We start from the raw sequence: 19,787 nt of genomic DNA on the forward strand, positions 1-19,787 counted from the left end.
TAGCATAGCATGTTTTGCCCAGAGAGCTACTTCTCACCTTGTTAACAGAGAAATATTGCTTTTGTCATATTTTTCCATTCTGTAATCTCCTATGGTATTATCTTCTGGGGAATTGCTACAGGGGTCAGAAAAGTCTTCAAACTACAAAAACGAGCAGTGAAGTTGATATGTGGGGTCTCTAACAGAACAACCTGCAGAGGTCTCTTTAAAACTCTCAGGATATTTACTGTTACAAATCAGTATACACTGAAGAGCCAAAGAAACTTGTACAGCTGTCTAATATTGTGTAAGGCCCCTGTGAGCATGCAGAAGTGCCACAACATGATGTGATATGGACTCGACTGATGTCTGAAGTAGTACTGGAGGCAACTGACATAGTGAATCCTGCAGAGCTGTCCATAAATCCAAAAGGGCACAAGAGGCTGGAGATCTCTTCTGAACAGCATGTTGCAAGGCATCCCAGATATGCTCAATAATGTTCACGTCTGGGGAGTTTGGTAGACAGCGGAAGTGTTTAAACTTAGAAGAGTGTTCCTGGAACCAGTCTGTAGCAATTCTGGACATGTGAGGTGTTGCCCAAGTCCATCTGAATGCACGATGAACACGAATGGATGCAGGTGATCGGACAGGATGCTTACATATATGTCACTTGTCAGAGTCATATCTAGACATATCAGGGGTCCCATATCACTCCAACTGCACGTTTCCCACCCCATTATAGAGCCTCCACCAGCTTGAACAGTCCCCTGTCGACATGCAGGGTCCTCGGATTCATGAGATTGTCTGCATACTCATACATGTCCATCTGCTTGATACAACTTGAAAGAAGATTTGTCGAACCAGGGAACATGTTTTCAGTCATCAACAATCCAATTTTGGTGTTGGTGAGCACAGGTGAGGCCTAAAGCTGTGTGTTGTGCAGTCATCAAGAGTACATGAGTGGGCCTTCGGCTCTGAAAGCTGATATCAGTGATATTTCAATGAATGGTTCACACACTGATGCTTGTTGATGGACCAACACTGAAATCTGCATAAATTTGCAGAAGGGTTGCACTTCTGTCACACTGAAGAATTTTCTTCAGGTATCATTGGTCCCATTCTTGCAGGATTTTTTTCCATACGTAGCAATGTCAGAGATTTGATGTTTTACCGGATTCCTGATATTCACAGTTCACTCACTCATGAAATGGCCATATGGGAAAATCCCCACTTCATTGCTACCTCAGATATGTTGTATCCCATCACTTGTGTGCCGATTATAGCACCACATTCAAACTCACTTAAATCTTGATAACCTGCCCTTGTAGCAGCAGTAACTGATCTAACTACTGTGTTAGACACTTATTGTCTTCTATAGGCATTGCTGACTGCAGTGACATTCTGCCTGTTTACATATCTCTGTATTTGAATACAAATGATTTTATCAGTTTCTTTGGCACTTCAGTGTATACACTCACTGATGATGTTTGTAGCCGGCAACAAGGAGCTATTCCAGAAAATCTGTGACATTCACAAGTGTAACACAAAACAGGAGAAAAATTTTCACCAAGGCCCTGCATCTCTAACAAAAGTCCATTGGGAAGTAACTGAGCCAGGAATAAAAGTATATAACAAGCTTCCCATCAGCACAAGAAAGGAAGTTGATAACATGTAGGTATTCAAAAGGAAACTAAAAACATTCCACAGGGAACAAACTAATTATAATAAGAAATGAATTCCTAGAGTAATAACGCATCCTTCTGAGTAAAAATAGAGGAAAGAAAATCTTTACTTATGTCACGAGCACAAAACTGTTAACTTCTAACATAAATTATAGTGATAAATGTACATTTATTTATATCATAGGTTAAAATATGTACTACCATTTATTCTACACTATTAAATATCCACTTGAATTTACTCATGTGGGGAAGATAAAAATTGTGCATCTTAATTTAAATCATAATGACAAAATGTAAATCTTGTTATTTCTTTGCAGCACTGGGACAACAATGTGTACGTCCATTCAATCTGCTATTTTAAGCATTCACTTGAACTTATACCAGTAAAATGAAAGTTGTAATATTGTCTGCAATCAATTGATCATAGGAAATAAGTATTGGTATTATATATAAAATGTTCACATAATTTTGTATTATTTCACTTCACTTGTAACAATATTGTAAAAAGGAAAGTTGCTAGTCACGTATAGTGGAGATGCTGAGATGCAGATAGGCACAACGAAAAGACTCTCAAACACTCTGACACAAATGCAACTCTCACATACGACTGCAGTCCCAGGAAACTGAAACTACAATGCGAGCAGCAGCACCAGTGCATGATGGGAGTGGCAACTGGAGGGGGGTAAGGAGGAGGCTGGGATGGGGAGGAGGAGGGATAGTATGGTGGGGGATGGTGGACGGAGAAGTGCTGCAGGTTAGACGGTGGGCAGGGGAGTGGTGGTGGTGGTGGCGGTGGGGGGGGGGGGGGGGGGGGAGGGGGGGGCAGCGAAGTAGTGGAAAAGGAAAAGGAGAGAATTAAAAAGACTGGGTGTGAAATTGGAATGATGGCTGTGTAGTACTGGAATGGGAACAGGGAAGGGGCTGGATTGGTGAGGACAGTGACTAACGATGATTGAGGTCAGGAGGATTACAGGAACTTAGGATGTATTGTAGTGAAAGTTCCCACCTGTGCAATTCAGAAAAGCTGGTGTTGGTGGGAAGGATCCATACGGCACAGGCTGTGAAGCAGTCATTGAAATGAAGGATATCATGTTTGGCCACGTGTTCAGCAACAGTGTGGTCCACCCACTTGTTTCTTGGCCACAGTTTGTCAGTGGCCATTCATGCAGACAGACAGCTTGTTGGTTGTCATGCCTACATAGAATGCAGTGCAATGGTTGCAGCTTAGCTTGTAGATCACAAGGCTGGTTTCACAGGTGGCCCTGCCTTTGATGGAATAGGTGATGTTAGTGACTGGACTGGAATAGATGGTGATGGGAGGATGTGTGGGACCTGTCTTGCACCTAGGTCTCTTACAGGGGTATGAGCCATGAGGTAGGGGGTTTGGAGCAGGTGTTGTGTAAGGATGGATGAGTATATTGTGTAGGTTCGGTGGACAGTGGAATACCACTGTGGGAAGGGTGGGAAGGATAGTCGGCAGGACATTTCTCATTTCAGGACAAGATGAGAGGTAATTGAAACCCTGGCGGAGAATGAAATTCAGTTGCTCCAATCCTAGGTGGTACTGGGTTATGAGGGGAATGCTCCTCTATGGCTGGACGGTGGGACTTTGGGAGGTGGTAGGAGACTGGAAAGATAAGGCACAGGAGATTTATTTTTGTACAAGGTTGGGAGGATAATTACAGTCAGCGTAGGCTTCAGTGAGACCCTCAGTATGTTTTGAGAGGAACTGTTCATCTCTGCAGATGTGACGACCACAGGTGGCAAGGCTGTACAGAAGGGACTTCCTGGTATGGAACAGGTGGCAGCTGTCGAAGTGGAGGTATTGCTCCTGGTTAGTATGTTTGATATGGATGGAGGTAGTGATGTAGCTATCTTTTGAGGTGGAGAACAACATCTGGTAAGGTGGCTTGTTGCGTTGAGTAGGACCGGGTGAAGCATATGGGGGAGAAGTAGTTGAGGTTTGGGAGGAACGTGGATAGAGTGTCCTCACCTTCAATCCAGATAGCAAAGATGTCAGCAGTGAATCTGAAACAGGTGAGGGGTTTAGGATTCTGGGTTTTTTGAAACGATTCCTCTATATGGACCATGAATAGGTTGGCCCACAGCTGTAACCTGGATTTGTTTGTAGGTAATGCCTTCAAAGAAGTAGTACTTGTGGGTGAGGATATAGTTGGTCATGGTGACTAGGAAGGAGGTTGTTGGTTTGGAATCTGTTGGTTGTCAGGAAAGGTTGTGTTCAATAACGGTAAGGTCATGGGCATTACGAATGTTTGTGTAGAGGAGGTGGCATCAACAGTAATGAGCAGGGCACCATGTGGTAAAGAGACATGAACTGTCAAGGGTTGGAGGAGGAAATGGTTGGTATCTTTTACATAGAAGGGTAGGTTGTGGGTAATAGGTAGAAGGTGCTGGTCTACGAGAGCAGAGATTCTCTCAGTGGGGGCACAGTACTGGCCACAATGGTGCATCCTGGCTGGTTAGGTTTATGGATTTCAGGAAGGATTTAGAAGGTAGGAATGTGGGGAATGGTAGGGGTGAGTAGAGAGATGGAGTCCGGGGAGAGGTTATGGGATAGGCCTAAGGATTTGAGTAGTGACTGGAAATCCTGCTGGATTTCTGGAACGGGGTCACTGGGGCAATGTTTGTAGGTGGGAGTATCTGACAGTTGGTGGAGTTCTTCTGGTAGGTAATCCTTGTGGTTCAAAACAACAGTGGTGGAGACTTTGTCAATAGGTAGGATTATAAGGTTGGGATTAATTTTTAGATAGTGGACTGCAGTTCGTTCTGCAGACGTAAGGTTAGTTTGCATGTTGAGAGATTTGGCGAATGATGGTGAGGCAAGGTCTGAGGTTAAGAAATTCTGGAAAGTTAACAGGGGGTGATTTGGGGGCAGTGGGAGTGGATCATAGTTGGATAGAGGAGTTAACTGTGTTAGGCAAGGTTCATGTTGATCTCTGGTTGAGTCTGATTGGTAGGGTGCATGGCAAAAAAGGGTTTCCACTGTAGGGACTGGGAGAAAGAGAGAACGTCTTTAACAAGTCCTGCATGATTGAATTTGGGAGTGGGGCTAAAGGTGAGGCCTTTAGAAAGGACTGATATTTCTGTGGGGCAAAGACTTCTGAAGGAAAGGTTAATGACTGTGTTTCAAGTCTGTTTAGGTTTTGGATTCTATGTGGTGGTGGGAGGGAGTTTTGTAGGATGGAGTAAATGAAGTAGGTCTGTGAGACAAGGTTTGTCAGTTATGAGGGGACATGGGGGAGTTTTGGCGGTTGTTGTAGAGCTGGTGGACAGTGGTGCTCCAAGCAGGAGTAGGAAGTGAGCAGGAAGGAGAGCTTTTTGAGTTGGCATTGTGCATGTTGCTTAAGTACCTGCAGGGCAAGAGTTTCAATGTGTGTTATGGGTTCCTGGAATTTGGGATTTTGTAGCAGGAGAAGGTACCACAAGGAGGCTTGGGCTTGGTTGACATGGTTTTGCAGGACTATGTTGGTGAGGGCTAAGAATTGGCAGAACCTGAACAGATAGAGATCATTGTGTTAGGAGGGGTGGCAGCGAGAGATAGGTAATTTAATGGTAAGGCCATTATGGGGGATTCTATGAGCCAAACAACAATACAGGAACTGTATGTGGGACTGGGATCTGGCTAGGGTTGCAAAAATACACAGAAATACATGTGAAAATTCGTGAAAAGGATTAAGTGGATGCAAAAGGGGGAAACAACGTTAAGTCTCAGGGAGTTGACGATAGCAAAAAGTATTGGCTCTCTGCAACAGGCTGAATTAGAAAGTTACTGTTAATATATGTGCAAGTTTTTGATAGAAAAAATGGAGTAATTAGTACTTATCAGTATCACCTAGTGCTGAAATGACATGAGATCTGTTGTGAAACTCATGCTCCATTCTGTGGTCAAAAAGGAGAGGCAGTCAAACAAGAGATAATGTGGATGTTTGAGTGGAAGATTGTCAGGACATCTGTTTCTCCTTAGTATAGTCAATTGGAGGCAGTAGCAAAACTGGGTGGAAATATCTGCCTTATGTTAAATGCGAGAATAGTTATTCAAATAATGTTCTGGTATGCACAAGAACAGAAAATCTTTAAGAGTGGTTGCAAAAATTTCATGGAATCAATTTCTTTTGAGCTCTGAGCTGAATGTTCACACTGGCAAGTACCCCTGCTGCAAGAATCAAGGCTATATACTACATTTATACTTGGCTGCAGAAGCTACCAATTTTGCTTACTGTCAGTTGGCTTGAAAATGCGCTCTAGTTTTATTACAGCCTTGGACACAGTATCAGCAGCTGATCTGTTAGATAGGTGATAGTATATGTGGTTGATATTTTGATAGCTACCCCTACTTGGTAGGGGCACATTGAATTACTAAAGCAGACACTACAGAAATTTCTATCTGGAAGTGTCCGTACCATGTTACAAAAATCAAAATTTTTCAAAGAAAAGATTAAATTTTTAGATCATATTATTACATTTACCGGTATAGCTCCAGACCCAGAGAATGTAAGTGCCATAAAGAATTTTACTGTTCCTAGGACAAGAAAATAATTAAAGGCTTTCCTGGGGTTATGCTTTCTTTTCGACATTTCTTGCCAGATCTGCTACAAAATAGCAAGGCTGTTAAATCTGTTAAAGAAGAATGCCCAGTGCATTTGCACACAAGATTGTCAGGAAGATTTTGAGGAAATTAAACATGCACTTGTACACTCTGAAATTCTACATCTTCCCAAAATGACAAAGGATTTTTACATTTCAAGGTATGAGTCATTTTCTGGGTTGGGGGTGTTTCTTTTCCAAATCCATGGAAAGGAAGACGAACATGAAATATGGGTAATAAGTTCTGCCAGTAGATCTCGCTCAGAAAGTGTTGTTATGTTATGGAAAACATGTGAAAGTTTACTGCAGCCAGCAAGTATTAAGTTTCATCCTGACCTGTAAGTTTTTATACAAGGTGAGTCACTAACTATTGCCATCAACTTCAAAGGTACGATAGTAACTGAAAAGTTAGTAGGACAAATGTTGTATGGGAAAATAGGGGCCATAATATGACATTGGTTTTTGTTGCTAGGTTGGGTCTCACCAAAAATATGAAGGTCACCTTTATTTTTTTTTTAAATGGGATACTATAGTTTGGTGCTTATTTTCTGATAGCTGCTATCAAGACAAATCCAATGATGTGTAACAGTAAGGTCTTTGAAGGTCAACGAATGTCACAAAAGTGGCATGAATATCCATTTACAGAAGGTGTTTGAAGTGATGACCATTGGTATCAATGCTGTGTTGCTATCTTCTTATCATGGATTGAGTGGTATTCCTTATCACAACGTCACTTATCAAAGCACATGCTCTGACAATTCTCTCTCACATATTGTGAAAATAGTAAATATTCACTGAATACGGCGTATCCATCTAACGTGCCATTGACATGTAAACACCATTCAATGGTTTCACATTATAATGCTAATAGTAACAGTAAAACTAGTATCGTCAAATCAAGCAAATGTAAATGATGTATTCCTTCAGGCAACAAGTTGATATGCTACTCATTTATGGAGAATGCCAACGAAAGTCAGTGAGAGCTAGAGACTTATACATTGAAAGATATCCTCAAAGTACTGACCCTACACATCATACATTTAAATATGCGTATGATAAATTGAGAACAACTGGATCTTTAATGCATCAGAAACATATCCAGCAAAGGACAGTTACTAATGAGGAAATGGAAATTGGTACTCTTTCCACTGTGGTTTGAGAGGCTTGTGTTAGTTCACATCAAATTGCAAGGGAATCTGGCATGAGCCAGAGTAGTGTTGTTCATTTTCTGCATCGCCATAAATATCATCCTTACCATATGAGTCTCCACCAAGAAATAACTTGTATGGATTGTATGCATCACATTGAATTCTGCCGATTGCCTCAACTTCAGATTCAGAGGGATGACACATTTATTAATTTGATTTTATTTACTGATGAGGCTGCATTCATGAACCATGGAAATGTTAATTTGCATAGCATGCATTATTGGGCAATTGAAAATCTATGTTGGCTGTGGCAAGTTGCACACCAAAAACTGTGGTCTGTGAATGTGTCATGTGGGATTCTGGAGGAACGTATTATAGGTCCCTATTTCATTAAAGAAAATCTTAATGGTAGGAAGTACTCCACATTCCTGCAAGAAACATTAAGTCTGTTTTGGAAGAAATACATTTAGGAACAAGGAACGGAATGCGATATCAACATGATGGGTGTCTGGCACATTTGAAATGAATTGCAGAGACAATTCCCAAATCATTGGATTGGACAAGGAGGAGATGTGTTGTGGCTGCTCATTCGCCAGACTTGACACCTCTGGATTTTTTCTTGTGGGGATGCGTAAAAGACATTGTTTATAAAGATGTTCCAACAACACCTGAAGATAGGCGAGAGAGAATTGTCAGAGTATGTGCTTCGATAAGTGCTGATGTGATAAGGAATACCACACAATCCATGATAAGAAGATTGCAGCACTGCATCGATACCAATGGTCATCACTCTAACACCTTCTGTAAATGGGGTTTCATGCCACCTTTGTGACCTTCATTGACCTTCAAAGACCTTACTGTTACACATCATTGGATTCATCTCGATAGCTGATATCAGAAAATAAGTGCCCAACTATAGCATCCCTTTTAAAAAGGCTAAGTTGACATTTCTATCTCTGAAGAAAACCTACCTAACAATAAAAAACTAATGTCATGTTATGACCCACGTTGTCTCATACAACTTTTGTCCGACAAACTTTTCAGTTTCTGTCATACTTTTGGGGTTATTTTTGGTGGCAATAGTTAGTGATTCACCATGTATATTCAACAGTCTCTCTGGACAATTTATCTACAGAAATATCATTTTGAAATTGTACATTTTAATGGAGAGGACAATGTCAAAGCACATACTTTGTCCTGTTTACTACAAGGTATATCAGAATTCATATATTTATTAGAGCCTACATCAGATTATAGAATATTACTAATGAAGGACAGTAATTATAAATAGTATTTCTCAGATATGTGTAGAAACATGGAAGTACTGGAGGATGGTGGTCTTAGATTGAGAAAAGTAAAGCTACTCATTACACAGAATCAGAACAAAAGGGTTTTACAACATTATATGTTACATGATAATGTGTTGTTCTACAGACAGAATGTACCTTCTGTCATTTTTTAACATATGCATACCTGCTACATGTCAAGATGCAGTAAGCTGGTACACATGTCGTGTGCGGGTGCAGTTTGGTTCTTTAAAATTTTCCAGGAAGCGTATTATATATTATTATTAGCCTAACATGCTAAGGTGTGATCAACAGCTGTTAAAAAGTTGTCTACTTTGTCACAATGGTAAACCTACAAACAAATAACTAACCAGCAGCATCTGCAAAACAAATAACTAACCAGCTAGAACATGAATAAAACTATATCTAAAGAACATACATGTATTATTATCATACTGCTATTCAGTTCAACACTGTGTAGTGTTGCCTCATATGTGCAAAACTTTTGCCACTTAATGTGAGGAAACCAGACTTGGAAAGGCCAAGGGAACCATCTTTAATATGTAAGAAATTCGTAGCAGAAAGCAAACCACAAAGTTATAGATGCAAGTAAACTAGTTACCACTATGTGACTACATGCCCTGTCTATGTTCAAATGGTTCAAATGGCTCTGAGCACTATGGTACTTAACTTCTAAGGTCATCAGTCCCCTAGAACTTAGAACTACTTAAAGCTAACTAACCTAAGGACATCACACACATCCATGCCTGACGCAGGATTCGAACCTGCGACCGTAGCGGTCATGCGGTTCCAGACTGTAGTGCCTAGAACCGCTCAGCCACCCCAGCCAGCTTCCCTGTGTATGTCTTAGGGAATTTCAACTCTCTCAAAATGTTAGCATATTGATGTGTTTGTCTTGAAACAATTAAAATTTTACATTTGGTACCTGTACACTGATGTGAAAGGTGAAAGGTATGCCATAACTCCACAAGATACTAAAACATTGCCAGGCAGGTTATCAAGTGCGAGCTGCAATGAGTCAGATGCTTCTGTCCAATGAATTCTCTCTCCTTCAAGGCTTCCTAGCAATGAAAATTACAATGTTTATAATTATATTCTGAAAAAACATAAATTTCATCTGTATTGCTCTCTTTTTAAGTAACTGTTGACATTGGAAATCCAGAAAAAACTGAATACATGGATCATTTTGAAAAAAAAAAAAAAAAAAAAAAAAAAAAAAAAAAAAAAAAAAAAAAAGGCCAAAGAAAATTTGTGGACTAATGAAAATTTACATTAATATCTTCTAATGCACTACACTTAGAATGTATCCATGTACACTGTTTAAATTGATAGGCTTTACAACATATATTTCAATGAGAAGCTTGTACAATAACACTTTGCAGGGTATCTCTCCAATTTCCCAATAATGTCTGTAAGTAATATCTTAGATCTGTTTTTGGTAAAAATATATCTTAGTGAAGCAAACCAGTATACAGTTTCTGTCCCACTTTACTTAAATGTAATTAAGGCATTGTATCCATTTGTCAGAAACAAACTGCTCTATAACTTCAGATGCAGTACTTGATTTTGTCACTTTTTTTGGGAAAGAAATATCATTAGGAAATACTCAATCACTACGTCATTGGGTTAAACTGGTATGGTCACTTTTTGAACTAATCACATGCATTAAACTACTCTGCTGAAAATAAACATATCAGGGATGGGCTACACAGCTTAATATGTTGTACTTTCTGTTATCCTTTAGTATAGTGCATGCAGAATGTTGTGGCTGCTTGATGCTCAGATGGCAAGGCACGTGTGGGGAGAGCAGTAGAAGTGGGAGATATGGGCAGGCACTGTAGGGGAAATGCTAAGCACTGGAGGGGAAGTGCCATTCTAAAGTGAAGCCTACACTCACAATTTCTGTAAATATTAAATGGGGACCCTCCATGCCTACACTTGCATGGCGACCATTGAAAACCACCTACTGTCACCTCTGTTTTGATTAGTATCTAAAAACAATTTCGCTGGCTTGTTAACAATTTGTACCTTTCAGAGAAGCATCATGAGAGGTAAATTTTGAGTAAAACCTACACATTTTCCTGGTTGCATGTCAAAATTTGCTTCTTTTACCAAAACACAGCAGAGTTTACACAGTCTTACATCATTAATGTGTTGTGCAGATGCAGTTGCAAAATAATTCTGAAAAAGTGGTTTATTAAGTTTATTAAGTGAGGAACTGAGGAAAAGTAAGGTCAGTAGCTTACAAAAAAGCATGTTCCCAGTACAAAATAAACATATAATGTCTGCATTTATGTTATTCCAAAAACCATAGCATTTCTCATTTCACCAGCTATTGGTGGCCCTTAAAAACTGCATTCTTTCATCAAAAAAGTCTGTATTTAGTGGAATAACATGGTGGATAATGAAGTTTTGCATTATAACTGTATCACAAAATGGTCTCCTGTTTGCATGCTATTATTTGCCAAAATCTCATTTTGATATCAGAAACCATTTACGAAATATGAGGATGTGGGTATTTAACACTGGCTATATCGTTGGTATGGCATGATCACAAATGAGGATGCTACATCATATCAGTTTTCTTGACTTTGGTGACAGATATAGACCTCCAGCCAAGTCTAAAGAAAAATTCAATATGTTACCTAAAATTCATATGCTGCAACATATTATGCATTATGCACCAAACACAAAATCATAGTGACCTCTATTTTTCATTGCAAACTTTTTTGAATTTCCCACTGTGTCTTACTTCCACATAAATATAACAATAACAAAATGATGGGAATGCCATTATGAACCTGAAATATAAAGCTATAAGTAAAGCAAAAATGACTTTTTTTTTTTACTGAATAGTTTTTATAAAATTGTTTGGGAAAGATTGTAGGGTGTGTACGTCAATTCTATCATCGCTGACTGGCTGAAAGGTATCAGATACTGTTGGCTTCCCCTTCTGACCAAATGATTGAACTCGCCCAGCACTTTGGATGAAAATTGTTCACTCACATCAGTCACTGTATCCTGCATGGGCTGTACCCACTGAGTTTTAATAAATGAAGACTCTTGTACAATATATGAGTGGTACCTTCCTTTTACACCTACAGTTGCCACCCACTCCTTCTACAAGTACATTGGAAGACCACTCTTTCAGTTCGCAACTTAGTGCCCTATTTCACTCAGTGTCTTCCCATCTGGCATCCACAATGGTACTCTGCCCATTTGCTTCTTCATTCTCATACTCTGGGCTACATCTCCACAGTCTGAAGCAAATAGAGTGAAAGGTCGCAGGCTATATTAACTTGAATGGAATATTTTATGGTGGATTCCTGGAAGTTGGAGGACTGTTTCAGCAGCTTTGGTTGAATTTCATGGAGTGTCCTGTTTCTAGGCAGTACTCAGGGACCACTGACCTACCCCAGTTGTCCTATACATATATGATATTGGTGTTCAGAGATTCATTCATCCAGGGATCTGACTCTTTCGTCCACTTACAACAAATCACTATGGCAGAGGCAATAGTACACTCCACACTTGTGGAGGACTAAATCATCTTTTATACTGCCTAAGAGCAATTTAATTTTGGTAGGGGGCAGAATATGAGTTGCACTTCATGCTTCTCATAATGTGACAGATCCATATTGACTGAGTGACAGCATATGGAATGGAAACATTTCCTCTTTGACTTTCTGTTTTCTCACAAGAACGTGTCTGGGATCAAGACAAATTTGCTGCACTGTTTAACCATTTTAGCAGAATACCAATTTCAGATGAGAAAAATTTGTTTTTAACCTGTTCTGATTAATCAAAATTACAAACCATTTCATTGACATAAAGTATCTGCCAAAAAGTTAACATTATGTTTATTCTAACTTGTGGCATTTATTGATTGTCTACATTTTGATAATACTAGGAGAAACAAAATAAACAAAAAGAAATGGTTTACATTAATTTTTAGGCCATTTTCTTTTCTACTTTTTTTCCGTACTGATGCTGTAGTCTGTGGTATCATTATTTTTTTAACCATTGTCATCATAATCTTCATAACAGCACAACATTGAAATTTATATCTTCGTTATCACAAATACTTGGCTGTTTCTCCCAAAAATGTTGCTATTTCTGAGATTATCATTATGATGGGACCTGAGAATACATGTTGGATTTAACTTCTGTACTGACATGTGATTGTCAGAATGTCTCTTGCTTCCAAACATGAATCCTACCCGTCACTCACTGTATAGAACCAGCTGACCTACTGCCTTTCATACTCATCATACAGCATGGTGAGTGCTGACAACATTGAAGCAAGAAACAGGAAAGCGCACTACTGGCCATTCTGTAGACTTTTACTGTCTCCTCCAGAAATGAATACTATTGTTGAATATTTGTCTAACATTGAAGTCAGTTTGATTCCAACTACTAATGGATTTAGTCGAGCTGCAGTTTAAATGTGGTGGACGTTCATAAAGAGCCAAAGTGTGCGGTATAGATTCCCATGGTTGGCAACATTATGAAATTTGCTGTTTGCTCATTGCTGCCATCTCTGCAATCATTATTGCTGTCAGCGAAGCTGGTGTCACTGTTCCCCGTCCAACCATTATATAATGCTGAGCTTGCGCAACTGTTAAAAATAGACTGCAATAGCTTTTGGCAGGTAGGTCATATGTAACAACACCAGCTAATATATAAACGAAAGATTGCAATTATGATTCAGTCCCATTCTTGAACTTTTGCCTGTACTGTGATCTAGTGACAAGTGTCAGTGCTATCTCCATGAACGTCTTGCTGCTATAATTTATTCTCATGAAAGCAATTACAGACAGTTTAATATAATTTATTTCCTTTGTTAGACACTGCATTCTGTATTAATTTTCCTTCTTGTTTCAACTGAATGTCACCATCATATTCTACAACTGGTAGTGTTTTTACCCTAACATATGAACAATGACCTAATTTCTCTTGTGAAATCCACTTATAAATCATTACAGTCTCTCATAACCAAATAAAATATTGGCCTGTGATCTGAATCAAGTAATGGTTTTGAAGGACAACATTTCTGCTTTTGAATGTTACTTTTACTTAAGAAGGGGCATTAACTTTTGTAAACAGTATCCATACATGTATGAGAATATGTATTGCAAACCTGTTCAAATACAACAAATTTTTGTAAGATGATAGAATTTAATGTATTTCCTCCTGTGTATCACAAATTGTCGAATTTTAATCAGAGCACTAGACTGTTGTGATGTATAGCTCACAGTTTCTCAAGTATCTCTTGCACTAGTGAATGTCATGTGATTGTTTGAGCAATGTCGATATTGTATCGAGTGCTTCAGCTTATTGGGAAATCATGAGCCTCTTGGAATGTGAATGTCATTTGCTGAGGCCTGCCCTTCCAAATTCTTCAAATAAATCTGCATGTGACTTCAACAGCCAAAATTTCATCTCTAAATCTAAGAAGACCCCAGTAAATGTCAGACTACCCCTATAAATGTAGGACTACTTGTATATCCCCTTCTAAACCACATAAAAATATTGACCTCAGCAGGAATAGTTTAATCTGTGAGTATAAGATAAATCTGAATTTTCTGAATGGGGTAAATATGACATTCTAATTCAGCTGTTAAAGTTTTCAGCCTGTGGTACATCATGAGTGTTCTGCAGAACACCATTTCTCTGCTTGGATGATCACTATCCAAAGGCAGATATATGTTCAGAACACATGTTTTACAGTGAACACTATACCCCAGTGTGTCATCTACTTTTCTCCTAACCAGTACATCCCAAAAAAGCAGACTCATTCCACTTCCACTACCGTTACAAAGGTATGTAGAAAACTCCTGAATTTAGACATTGTATGATTTCTTATAGTTTGTCTTTCTTATGTGGCTAAATTACAAATGTGTTATCTACATAGAAAGAGAATACAGTTGGCTTTCAAGTAGCAGATATCATGGCAGCTCCTTTGTGGTGTTCTGTATACAGGTTGTGGTGTAACATACCGAATGTCTACCTATGAGACAAATGATGATAGCTGAAGTGGAAGTGTTTTTTTTCATTATTAGCTTATTAGCTCAGATCTGCGAACTGTTGTCTGTGCGTGTATCCTTAGATGGATGGCTGCCAAGTGTCTCATAGTTGGGATGACAATAGGAGTTGTGTTATGCACTGTGACAACTGCTAGCTTGGCAGTTATTCAGAGCTACTATGTCTCAGCTTGGAAGTATGTTTGAAGATGCTCAAATAAATGACATTGGGTCTGTTGTTGTATAAAGAAAATGTACTTACATGAACAACATGTACACAAATACAAGTTGCTATTTTATACTGACTGTGAATTTATTTGTGTAATATGTACAAATAAATATTTTCTGAGTAATATTTAGATAACTGTAGAGAAAATTATGTTATTTACAACTGAGCAATTATTCAATACTCACTGAAGTTCTTGTAATTAATTGCAGCATAAATAGATGACACAATGCTTATTTCAATAAACATGTGAACAGAAAGATTGTAGGCTCTGGACAGATTCTCTCAGATGTTTCTTGCCATTATGTACACAAATACAACATAAGAAATGGCAATGAAGGTCAATTTGTACTTATTGTAGGGTAAGATTACAGAGGAACAGTTCCCCAGTTTCTTTCTATGACTAAACATACTGCTCTATACAGAGCCCACCTTTTTAATTTGCCAAAGATAGTTAATATTTTCAGATTAGAATTTTTTTGTGTTTATCTTGTTATCATATTTGCATCTATTAGAATATGAGTAAGTGTTCTGGTAATGCATACACTAATGTGATGATAATAAGAGTGTATTTTGAACTAGGCAGTAATGATATGCGTATAAGGACTTATAAGATGCACTTACAGTAACAATCTGGCTTAACTGAGAAGATTACATAATAAACTTATAGAATGTTGAGGTTACTACAAAACAAGAGAAAGGTACATCATCTAGAACTTTATTTTATTTTATTTGTTTTATTTAATTCATTTCTTTAATTGAGAACCAGAATTGTAGATTCTAGATATTATCAATGTCATTTTGAAAAGGAAAAGAAAATGGAAAGATGAAAGGTATACTTATAAAGTAACTGAATTACATTCTAACATCACAGCAAGATTCCAATGAGATCCACGTAGGGAAATTCAGAGCCGAGGAACACAAAATGTTTGCAATAAACAAAAATTATCATATGGTCACATCAAATAAAATGTGCAGTAGTATACTTGTGAGACATCACCTGGAGGAAGCTCAGAATTTGGGCAAGGATTCTAGATGAAGTAGGAGTAATTTACCTCAAAACATATGAGAAGAGAGTAGTAATAATAAGCAGGATACTCTGCCCTTATACGTAAATTGTGTAAGGAATAGGGTAGACACACCAAAGATAGGAGGACCGACACTTGAATGAAATGAAACTGAGATTGATATAGCTACACTATACACTATCGGACAGAACATTATGACCTCTTGTGTAAAGCCTGTATGTCTACCTTTGGTGGTGATGCATCATTGCATAGAAGCAATGGGGCCTTGGTAGGTTGCTGAAGGGACTTGGCACCACGTCTGCATACACAAGTCACCTAATTCCTGTAAACTCGAGGGAGGAGGGCAGTGAGCTCTGACACCACGTCCAGTCACATCCCAGATATTTTCAATTGGGTTCAAATCTGGTGCGTTGGAGGCCCAGCACATTAGCTGGAGCTCATGACTGTGTTACTTGAACCACTCCATCACAATCCAGGCCTTATAACATGGTACATTACCTTGTTAAAAAATGCCACTTCCGTTGGGAAACATGACTGTCATGAAGAGATGTACACTGGCTGCAACCAGTGTACGTTACTCCTTGGCCATCATGGTGTGTTGCTTGCTCCAATGGACCCATGGATGCTCATATGAATGTTCCCCAAAGCACAATGGAGCCACCAGCAGCTTGTCCCCATTCAGCAGTGCAGGTTCAAGAACCTGTTCTCCTGGAAGATGATAGATTCATGCCATCCCATTGGCATGATGAAAAAGGTATCAGGATTCATCAACCCATGCAATGCTCTGCCACTGCACCAACATATAGAGCCAATGGTCATGTGCCCATTTCAGTCACACTTGCTGATGTCATGATGTTGGTACAAGCATGGGTTGCCAGTTGTGGAGGCCCATTGTTAGGAGTGTTTGGTGCACTGTGTGGTCAGACATACTTGTACTCTTGCCAGCATTAAAGTTTAATGTTAGTTCACCACAGTTGGCCACCTGTCTCTTCTTAATAGTCTGCCCAGCCTACAACATCTAATATTTGTAATAAGCAGTTGCCACCCAACCCCACATTGTCTGGATGTGATTTCATTTTGGTTTTCCCACATGTTGAGGACACTCACCACAGCACTCCTTGAACAGCTGACAAGTTGTGCAGTTTCTGGAATGCTTGTGCCAAGCCTCTGGACCATCAGAATCTGCTCTCAGTCAAACTCAGATTGATTATGCACCTATCCCATTCTACGCATGAACAGCATGCTCATTGATATGACATGCACCAAGTGTGTGTCTGACTAGCAGTCATTCATCGCCAGGTGATGCTCCTATCACTTGAGTGGGTTTATGTCAATAATAGGTTGGTGATTATAGTTTTCTAGCTGATCAGTGTATCTGTGGAAATTTAATGGTGGTTAGGAGGTGGCCTTCTGTGGAAGGAGGTGTCATTGAGAGATTCTATGGAGGTTGAGTAGTGTTGGTTTTGGGGTTTACTCCAAAGCTGTGACATGGGGGTACTACCTGACTTGTAGTGGTATAATTTATATATTGATTTAATAAAGGAAAAATAGTGATATGAGTCTCAGTTTTGTGTGCTATTCATAATGCAGATAGCATGGAGTAAGAAAATATAGTATGCATGTCAACAAAACATTCTTACTTGTTCCAAATTTGCAACTAATCTTGCTTGATGGTAGTGCCACAAAGAATACATTTATATGCAGTGGTAAAACATGAAATGTTTGTTGAGAAATATGATTAACATTTAAAAAAACATTGGGTATATCTAAAGACTCAATTTGTATGTATGTCATGCAAGGGTACTGTAGTATATTTTTTATAGGTTTTGTATGCCTCTCGAATGGGTGAATTTTGAGCAAGGGGAATTTGTACTATTTGCAATGCAATATGTTCCATGGTTGGGTTTGCACAGATTTCTTAGGGCTTAAGTTAATATGAACGTGATAATCATTTACCTACCTTACCTAACTTAAATGAAGAGTAGACCAAATAAAAAGTGAGCTCACAAGTTTCTTTGGTACTTTAGTCAATAACTGGTTACTATCGGTGTTGCTACTCTCACCATAGGATGCCAATAGTAAGTTGTGAGAACCAGTTTATTGGGACTGTGGATGTGAAGCAGGTGGTGTCTGTTTTGGTGGATTAGCAAACATCAACGTCCTCTGGGCCACCAGTGATGTATCTCTCAGGGAGGGATCCAGGGAGTAGGGAGTTTGGGGGATGGGTATCTGTCTTTTGGGGGTCTGTCATCTTTACATCTTCAGTTCTAACATTCCTAGTCTTTCTTTATCTGTCTTTCTTCTCTGCCAGGACCACCTTGTCTATTTTACTTCTTTTCACCCATTGTCGAACCCTTCTCTTATCCAGATACTTAAACCTATTTTCACAATACTGACAGAGCTATTGTTCTCATACAACTAGCTTTGGGTGAAGTTAGTCAGTGTTAAACTGATAGTAAAAAATGAAATTTACTTGTACACAATGGGTGTGTTTAAGCAATGAATGTTAAGTCCCATAGTGCTCAGAGCCATTTCATTAAGCAATGAATGTTTATCCCAATATAATGATATAACTTGAGTATAAACTAGAAGTGAAACTGTCTTACTAGCACTCTTCAGGGTCAGTCCACGCATATAGAAAAATGGAAACAATGTATACACAAGCTGGTACTTCGTACAAAGGCTTTATGCTGATTACTTTCATTTCTTGCAGATTAAAATCAATAAGATAAAAAGAGATGAGTTGTCCAAGCTGTAATCTTAAAATGCTAAAGAGTGTTTGTAACTACAAATATTTTATATTTATTTATTTAATGGCGTTGTAATGACATCATTCATCTGATGAAAGTGATATGTTGCAAAACGTATCACTTTTGATGAGGCAAATCTACCTAGCTGATGAATGATGATAATCACAGTGAAAGTATTTTTTTAAATTATATAATTAGTTTAGAATTGCAAACTATTTGGAGTTCCATCATTGTTTGTGCATGTACACTGGATTAGATGGTTTTTGCATATCTCCAAGTTGGCATGATAATGGTGTTTTGCTACATATTGCAGTAGTTGCTGGATTTGCAGTTATTCCATGCTATGATGTCTCAGATCAGAGAAGCAGGATGCGCCATAGAATAATGAGGGAGCCTTAACAATGGTGCTTATTTTGGAGAACATATGACAGTTCTGTTCTATTTATCAGGTTTTTATATAATTGTCTTTAGGACTATCAGGTAAGAGTTCAAGTAACTTAAGCATGAATGTATGAACATACACTGTAGATGCGGTGTTCCCTTATACCATCAACTGTAACAAAAGACATAATATAAGAGCTGTCAGAAGGAATATTTTCTATACTTTAGCAGAATATGAGAATTGATTAAATCTTCCAGATTCCAGCACAAGAACAATTGCAGTGGTGAAGAGGTCTATATTAATAATAACTACATGGCTTGTCTGAATATTCCAGAAGCAGCAGTACAGAATTTGAAATCAATAATGTTCACAGTCTGAACATAAATGCACTATTTCAGACAGAGGGAACACTTCTAGGTTTGAAAGGGAGCTAGACTTGGTTATCCCGTCCTTCATTCAAATTAGTCTCCAACAAAGAGAAAGTAGGTGGCGGTAAGGAAGTTAACAAGCCTAAATAAGTCCATTCTCTTGCCATTGATGTATTAGCTGATCATCTTCACAGACTGAATGAAATCATTCTGAAGCCAAGAAGAATTTTGGTTCACATACTTTGAACTGAATGAACAGTTGTACAAAGCTCCAAGAGTTGTGAAAGTG

The 19,787-nt window shown here is 38.7% G+C and overlaps 1 protein-coding gene across 1 annotated transcript in view; it reads right to left on the minus strand.

Annotated features, from left to right (window-relative positions):
• LOC124613409 (dynein axonemal heavy chain 7-like) overlaps nucleotides 1-19,787 on the minus strand; it is a 755,469-nt gene that overhangs the window by 319,289 nt on the left and 416,393 nt on the right. The window contains exon 21 of the mRNA XM_047142112.1: nucleotides 9,647-9,782. Coding sequence (XP_046998068.1) covers nucleotides 9,647-9,782 — 136 coding nt within the window. The remainder of the gene's footprint in view (nucleotides 1-9,646; nucleotides 9,783-19,787) is intronic.

The sequence above is a fragment of the Schistocerca americana genome, chromosome 4 (assembly GCF_021461395.2).
Source record: "Schistocerca americana isolate TAMUIC-IGC-003095 chromosome 4, iqSchAmer2.1, whole genome shotgun sequence".
NCBI classification, from domain to species: Eukaryota; Metazoa; Arthropoda; class Insecta; order Orthoptera; family Acrididae; genus Schistocerca; species Schistocerca americana.